General features: G+C 44.4%; 1 protein-coding gene across 1 annotated transcript; it reads left to right on the top strand.

The window, feature by feature from the left end:
• Positions 1 to 727: 727 nt before the first annotated feature.
• Positions 728 to 4673, top strand: LOC100191541 (uncharacterized). The gene is made up of 5 exons (NM_001365495.1): positions 728 to 1175; positions 2669 to 2999; positions 3639 to 3759; positions 4119 to 4334; positions 4425 to 4673. Exons 1-5 carry the CDS (start codon positions 848 to 850, stop codon positions 4482 to 4484), a joined length of 1056 nt encoding a protein of 351 aa, NP_001352424.1. The 5' UTR covers positions 728 to 847; the 3' UTR covers positions 4485 to 4673.
• The last annotated feature ends 4206 nt before the right edge of the window (positions 4674 to 8879 follow it).

The raw sequence follows: 8879 nt of genomic DNA on the forward strand, positions 1-8879 counted from the left end.
TTTCAAATCAGGTTATTTGCGAAACCACAAACAATGTTGTTGGAATTGAACATAGTACTGCAAAAGTTTACAAACCACAACCCTAAATTAGGTGGAAGGGAAACCTTACCGACACTGAACGAGGTGCCGAGCACTGCTTGAAGACAGAATGGGTCTGCCGTTGGGAAGTAAATTGCATCTAGCTGTTGTAGGATTAGGGATGTTGCTGGTGAGTTTGTTGGGTGTAGCACGTACCTGATGTGGCCGCGCAGGTGACATCCTTGCCGATGGAGTGCTCCTTGCCGCTACCGTCGCCTGTAGGCTTGGCGATGATTGACACAGACAATCGACTGAAGGCGGCAACCACTTCGGCCTCACTGTCGACCTCGACATCGACGTCGACGACCAGCCGTTTCTTCCCTCTCGTCGGAGTCGCCATCGGAGGAACTAGCACAGAAAGATTGACAGAAAGATTGGCGGCGCTGTGGAATGGAAAGAGGAGTTAGGTTTTCACCCGGCTCCGTGGTTAAAGCAGGGACAAAATTGACTTTTATCATAGCTCATGGAAGGTTACAGAGGGCGGGAGATTAACCGTCCCAATTTGATGTTGATGTGTGCTTCATAATACCAAAGTAGCGAGGTGTAGCGGAGTAGTAGACCGGCGAAGTCGCTCGACGACAATGTTACAAAGTCAATTAACTCCAACTAGACGAGGTCAGCCACGCGCAACGGCGCAAGCCGAATCCACCAACGCCAAACGACCGCACCAGCCAGTCCACTTCGCCAGTGATCTGTCTCAGCTCGTCGCGTCTCCGGCGCCGACAGACACGGGCGAGTGGGCAACGCGGCTCCGAGATCGGCGGGCAGGATGATGATGCTGATCGACTGCTCGAGGTGCCGTACCCCGCTGCAGCTGCCGCACGGGGCTCCCTGTATCCGATGCGCCATCTGTGGGGCTATCACGCACGTCGCCCCCGCCCCTCCTGTCGAGCCCAACCGCGGTGCCGTACAGCCGCCGCCGGGGTGGGGTCCACCGCCGCCGCCGGTGCACGGGCGAAAGCGAGCCGTGGTGTGCGGGATATCGTATCGGCACTCGCGGTATGAGCTGAAGGGCTGCATCAACGACGTCAAGTGCATGCGCCACCTCCTCATGACGCGCTTCAACTTCCCCGACGACTCCATCATTATGCTCAACGGTCCGTAGATCCGCACCCTCTGTTCTGCATTGCTGCTCTACCGACTCCTAGGAAGTCGATCGAATTGGTTGGCCGCAATTTCGGGTCAACTCTTTGCCTGTATAAGATCCTTGTATATGTGGTTTCTCCTGCGGCACGATTGATTGCCAAAGAGAAGGATAGGATGAGATATGATGACTGGAGGAGGCCTTGCGGTCGGCTACCTTTATTTGTTCCAATTATTCTTATCCTTGGCATATTTTATTAGGGTTGATGCTGGAGGATGCATGAATGCATGTTTCGTCCAATATTATGAGATATTTATCACCTGTCTGACCAAATGGTTCTGCCTCAGGCCGTTTAAAAAAAAAGGATAAGTACATGAATATGCTTGCTTGGCCATTTTGGATCATATATGATGTTCAGGTTGAGAATTGAGATAATCAGAAGGAAGGTATAGTTTCTGCTAGTATTTTTCCAAACCAGGAGATTTTGTCTTAACTTTGATTTCAGCAACTGAATCCCAAGTGTGGAACTGCAAATTCATGTAAAGTTCAGACTGTTTAAAGTGGTTATATACATTGTGGGTCCTGCAAGTTTCTGCAAAGAAATTAAGGATTTTCTACTGTTCATCCTTCCAAATATGGGAATTTTATGTTTTGTGAAAAATATAGATGCAATCCCACAGTTGGGAATTTTCTAGATTAGTAGATTGAATGTCTATATTTTGAATGTCATCGATGTTTGAATTTGAGGCTGACGTTGTCTATCTCACACCAAATCACGGGTCTAATTCATATTGGCTAGGCTACGATGTTGTTGTATATAGATAGGGGGTTTTATGGTTTTCTCGGTCTGTGTAAGAATGTCCTCTTCTTAATGCAATGCTCGGGGTTGTCTTATCACCACTGGTCGAGTTTTTTTAATATACCTGTCTGTGCCTGGTCTGAAGGGCAAGTTTGGTTTAGTGTTGAGAGTTGTCTCACTGAGTCACTAGGTTGCGGGTTTGAAGGACTCTTTCCACATTTGTGAAGGGAAGTCTTGCCTCGGCTTATCCCTTCCTTATACCTCACTTATGTGGGAGCTTTAAACACTGGGTCTGACTCTTTTGTTTGTGCCTGGTCTACAATACTTACATAATATTATTTTATGCTTATTATCTTTTTCCTTACTGATCTACTTGATGTGCCGCCAGTGGTTTTGCATATTTATTAGCTTCTTTTGAGTATTCTACTCAAGTTGAGTTAGATTTTCCATGTTTTATATACCAACTAAAGTGCTAATATTTTTTTTGAAAGATTTGAAGTGCAAATACTACCTTGGAGCTTGCTTCCTTCTTTTTGGTACCACATGTAACTGAGGCACATTTACATTAGGTGCAATTTAGATGTCAGATGAATTTGCATTTTGATTATTTTGAAACGTTATGTACTGAGTGTAGCAATTTTTTTGATAATGTGTTGTTTCTACTTTTGAACCCTAAAAAAGTAAACACTTTTAATACATTCTTGCAGAAGAACAAACCGACCCCTACAAAATCCCAACAAAGCATAACATAGGGATGGCCATGTATTGGCTTGTGCAAGGTTGTCAACCTGGAGACTCATTGGTGTTCCATTATTCTGGGCATGGAGCACAGCAAAGAAACTACAATGGAGATGAGGTTGATGGGTTTGATGAAACCCTCTGCCCATTGGATTTTGAGACACAAGGAATGATTGTGGATGATGACATAAATACAGCACTAGTTCGACCACTTCCTCGTGGAGTTAAACTTCATGCATTCATTGATGCTTGTCATAGTGGAACTGCACTTGATTTGCCTTACCTCTGCAGAATGAACAGGTAACTTTATATTATGCATGGCCATTTGATCTTTTTTATGTTCTCCCGCTTACCCTTGGCATATGAAGAGCTGTTTCTGAACCTAATGGGAACTTTATTATCTTCCGATATCTGGAATTAGCACTGCAAAAAACTGCTATCCATCCCATAAAAAGTCTGCTACCTATTTCTGAACCTAATGCAAATCTCATGTTAGTTTTGTTATGTTTAAATTCATCATGATATGGTTTTATTGAAATAAAATCTGGGTACAGCACCAAATATCAATGAGCTAGAATTGCTGACTGCATTACCGCTAGCACACATTTCATTACTTTCATGAATTCGAATTTAGAATGCTATGCTATGTCACTTCCATTTGTTTGCAACAGGTGTCATATCATTTTTTTATTATCACATACCTCTGTTCCACATCGTTGCAATCTTTGCAGCATGAATCTGTCCAGATAATTTATCCCTGGTGCATCAGTTAAAAAGTTTATCTGGCATAGAATAATTATGTAATTTTTGTAAGGCTGATTCTAGTCCTATGTTTGTATTTGTATTAGGTATGGCTCATAATCATATACATCTATAAGAGATTCTAGTTATGATAGACATCTCTTCAGCTAAGGCCTTTTATCTAAATTGATATTACAGGAGTGGGCAATATGTATGGGAAGATCACCGACCACCATCTGGTGTCTGGAAAGGCACTAGTGGTGGGGAGGCTATTTCATTTAGTGGTTGTGATGATGATCAGACCTCTGCAGATACCTCTGTAAGTTCTAGATCCACTCTACAATTTACTGCAGCAGTATCTATGTTCTATTCTTTAAATTATGAGGTGAGTCTGTTTAGGGGACTGCTGGCAGATCATCTTTTTATGCAGTTTTTTTGTTTTGTTTACTATCTGTTTGATCAAGTTTGAAGGTACCATAGAAGCTAAAAGACAAGTTTTTTAGGATGATGGTTAGAGGCTGTTATGTTGTATGTTCATCAAATAAATGTTGCTGAAATGCGTATGTTATGCTTGGACTTGTTATTGTTGTATTTGTTTGATCAAGTTTGTTTTGCTCTGCTTCAACTTCAATCCACTGTCATTCATACATTTGATTCAATTGGTATTGTTCTGATCAGGCTTTATCAAAGGTCACTTCGACTGGTGCAATGACATTTGGCTTCATCCAAGCTATTGAACGTGGACAGGGCACCACCTACGGTAGTATCCTGAACTCCATGCGTTCGACAATACGCAACACAGATGACTCAGCAGGTGTAGGTGGCGGTGCTGTTACATCACTAATTACAATGCTTCTTACTGGAGGGAGCCTATCTGCTGGTGGTCTGAGACAGGTAAATTCTTGAGCTTGATATGGAAATCGTCGGTTTATTCAAGTTATCGTCAGCGTTTCATATCGGTAGCTGTTTGCGTTGTTCGTGCAGGAGCCACAACTGACGGCATGCGAGCCATTTGATGTCTATGCGAAGCCCTTCTCCCTATGACGCGTTCATGGTGCTGCTGCTGCCCACCCATTTCACGTTATCAACTTATCATCGTGTACATTTCACCATCCCGATTGTTAACAGCGCGTGGAATTACAATCCGTATAAGGAAGCTATGCATATATATCGTTTGTTTCACAGGTACAATCCGTATATGCATGAATAATTTTTTGTGCACGCTGGCCCGACAAGGCTAATCTCAGTCCTATAATTGGCTAGAATGTAGAGATGGTAATGGGACCTGATACCCGATTCTTCGTTTGGAATTTTTCTTTTAGGGGATGAGGAAGTTTCTTCCTCTACAGGGGATGTAAATGGGAAAAATCCTCTCCCGATGGGTAAATGAGGATGGGGAAGCATTTTCATTCCCGTTCTCCGCGCGAGGACCTGTTAAACTTATATTTGACAATGTTTTCATTTAATAATTAATTATAGAAATAAATAATTACATTGTTAAAAAATCACTCATTGTATAAATATATTTATTTTGATGTATACATAATGATTTCTTACACAATGTGTGCTAGTGACAATATTTTGCATTAATAACATATAAAGTATGTTCTAATTATAATTTAAGCGGGGATGTAGATCCCCGACGGGGATTTATCCCCGCGGGCACGGGGGCAGGGAAGAAATGTCCCCTGTAAGCGTTTTTGGGGATCCCCGCGGAGAAAATTTTTCGTCGTGAGGACGAGAATTGAGAGCTAAAACCCGACAGAGAATTTTCAGTTGCCATCCCTATTAGAAAGTCGCCCAACACGGCACAAGGCCAGTCCTGATATTTCGGAGGCCTTAAGCAAAAATGTACGTGGAGGTCCTATAATAAAGTTTGAGTATGCTATTTTTCCAACTTTTCAATGATATATGAAAAATAAAAGAAGTTTATGATTTACATAATTTTATTTAAAATGATATGACTGGAGACACTGTTACAATAATTTATGAATCGTAAAATTATACAAATTATGTAATATAACTCTGCATTTGTTTTGAGAGCGAGTATTTTACTTTTAATTTGTCATACTAGCATAAACCTTAAAATATACAGTAAACCAACTAAATACATTAGAGCAATTTTTTAAAACAAAGTTCAGCAAACTAAACTAGGATTAATCAACGTAGGTTATTAGGGTCGGTCTTCCGGTAGGTTAGAATTAAGCAAAGCGATAGGCATAGGTGTACAATATCTTTCGTCCTTTCCATGACAATCAATAGTTAGTATTCGTCATAAACAGACTGTTGCGCTCGAAGAGATGATTGCTAAAAAATCAGAGACACAACAAAAGAACAAAAATAGATATGTATATGCAACATATATGTATTTGGACATAATCTTTACAAACAAGACCTGAGCGGTTCAGGACCGGCTCTGACACCGAATTCTAGAACTATTGCCTATTATTCTATTATTAAGTCTAGCCGACGTTCCTCAAACTTCTTTATCCAAAGGGATTTTAAATATGTTGCCCTAATTAACAGCAATACTCAGTTTGTGCTCCTCTCTAGTAGCAGTAAAACATGATGCGTCTTTTACTTAGCAAAAAAAAAAAAAAACCCGTCCAGTGTCTACTTGAACGACGACTCTTCAGGTAACCTGGAGTCCTTGCAGGACGCCTCTGTATCTGGTGACGTTACCGCGGAAGACGTGAAATCGGAGTTCCATGAACGCTTGGAGAGCGAGCACGCTGCCGGCGCCAGCGAGCGGGTGCATCGACAGGGGCGGTGCCACCCCGAGCCTGCTTGCGATGCCTTCCAGCCCCGCCGGCATGTCCTGGCAGTCCGAGGCCATCGTGGCCACATCGTAGACGTCCTCGCCAAGAGACAGGCGCACGGCAGCCAGGAATCCGGCCATATCGCCGGGAAGTTTGTTGCCGCCGTTGATGACCTTCATCAGGTACGCGACGTGGTAGGCTCCGGTGTGCGTGACCCACGACACCCCGGGCCGGCATATCAAACGGAGTACCCTGGTAAGCTTCGCCACGGGGATGCCGCGCAGGCGGAGCTCGTCGCACCTGAGGCCGCGCCTTCTGAGGTACGCGATAGATCTCACGGCGTGGGGGTCAACGGTTGGGTCAAAGTCGGATAGATTAAACTCCCACGCTGCGATCTCTCTGGCTTCGGTGATGACCGCGAGCCCGAGCTGTAGCGGCTTGAGGGCGTCCACATTTGCCTTTACCGTGGCGTACCGCTGCTCCGCGGTGGATGCAACGAGGCCACGGTGGTCGGCGCCGTGGACAACGCCAGGGTAGTGCAAGCCCACCGCGACGAAGCGTGCGTGCGCCGCGAAGTAGCCGACGGCGGCCTCTACCTCGTGGAAGTTGTCAGCCCAGACTTCGTGTACAGGGACGGGGAACGGCGCAGGCTGCGGCGGCATCACGGGCACGGTTGGCATCGGCGTGAAAAACTGCGGCGGCATCATGGGCACGGTCGGCATCGGCGCCGACTGAGACGGCATCGTGGTCACGGTATACATCGGCGCCGGCTGCAGCGGTGTCGTGGGCACGATTGGCATCGGCGTGGACAACTGCGCCGGCTGCAGCGGTGTAATGGGCACGGTAGGCATCGTCGTGAAAAACTGCGGCGGCATCATGGGCAGCATCGGCGCCGGCTGCAGCGCTGTCATGGGCACGGTTGGCATTGGCGTGAAAAACTGTGGCGGAATCATGGTCACGGTCGGCATCGGCGCAGACTGCGGCGGCATCGTGGTCACGGTATGCATCGGCGCCGGCTGCAGCGGTGTCATCGGCACGGCGCTGTACCAATCTTCAGAGCAACAACGTCAGGATGAAGAACAGTACTATGTTCTTAAATCGGAAAACTGACGGTGAACTATTCTTATTTCTTATATCTGAATACAGGAAGGAGCGTGGGTATTTATATCCAATAAGTGTCCGAGTCTAAAACAAACTTAAATTACTCTTATCTGAACAGAATTCCTAACTAATCTCAACTCCGATAGATCAGGAACAAACTCCTGACAGGGCTAACAAACTCCTATAGGACAACAGCAGGAACAAACTCCCCCCCTAATCCTGGTATGGTCCAAGATCACACACACCTAACTGGTACTACCTTCATTTACAAATATATGAAACCGTTGATTTTTTTGAAAACTTTGACCACTCGTATTATTCAAAATATTTTTCAAAAATATAAATTTTAAGTCACACAAACTACCTTAAGTGATAAAACAAATCAAAAAAATAAATAATAGCTCATTAATTTTTAAAATAAGACGAGTGTTCAATTTTTTTAAAAAAATCAATGGTGTCATATATTTATGAATATAGGAAATATCTTATAATAGATCCCAACCTTGTGTACCGATATTTTTGGCCACTTGATAGAAGATTATGACCAGAGTTCTTCCTGTTCCGCCCTAGAGAGAACGTGAAGGAACATCACTGCACCATCGAGATCCCCTCGCGGCTAGAGTCGCAAGCTGCGTTGCTTACGTGTGGCTTGGTCAATTGGTGTCTCGTTGGAAAAGATCCCAGCGGCAGCGCACGCCCCTCGGCTGCGGTCTCTCGCGGCCATGGCACCACGAGGTGGCCAGCCTCGACGGCCGAGGCATGCACCAGAAATCCAGGATCAGTGACGTCCGTGCTTATGCCGCTGGGACAACCAGACCAGTGAGCTATATTTTCGCCTGAGAATTGGCACACAAGTTTGAAGAGGCTTGCAATTTCCTTAATGTTGTAATGGAGGAGAAACAATCTAAAAATGCACTTCGAAAGACTTGATGTCTTCTTGTAATTATTTCCTAAACGTTTTGTTTGTCTTTTATGGTTTATAGGAAACTGTTTTAACAGTAAGGAGGACTGTGGTTTCATACGCATATGCATTCTTTTGTACATTTCTCTGCCACAAATAATTTTATGCCATATTTAGTAAGTGTTTGGTTTCTCTGAGTAAAGTTTAGTTCGTGTCAGACCTCCCACTTTATATAGATGAAGGTGTGTCTTGGCGTCGGTAGACCACTCAAGACGCCTCTATTCGACCTAGAGCCAAAGAGAGGTGAAGATTTGAGATAGAGGAAGGCTAAACTAGGACTACTCCTAATGCATAAGGTAAAAACGATAAGTAGAGTTGATTGAATCGATTGTGGGGGTTCAATCAGTCGCAACCATTCATCTATATAAAGTGGGAGGTCTGAACTCATTACAAGTCGGTTCTCGAGTTAACCCCATAGGTTTAACTAACAATTGCCACAAGAAATCTGGAACCCTAATTGATTCTATGCATGCGCAGATTGTCCGCGTCGCCACCGCGGACTGTCCAGTGGTTATTTTGATTCTCAACAAGAAGACATAGCTAAGACACTGCAGGTACAATGGAGTGTATCTAAATCTTATGTCTTATTTAATAAAATTCTCTAAGGCATCACCACAC

Source organism: Zea mays, chromosome 1 (assembly GCF_902167145.1).
Source record: "Zea mays cultivar B73 chromosome 1, Zm-B73-REFERENCE-NAM-5.0, whole genome shotgun sequence".
NCBI classification, from domain to species: domain Eukaryota; kingdom Viridiplantae; phylum Streptophyta; class Magnoliopsida; order Poales; family Poaceae; genus Zea; species Zea mays.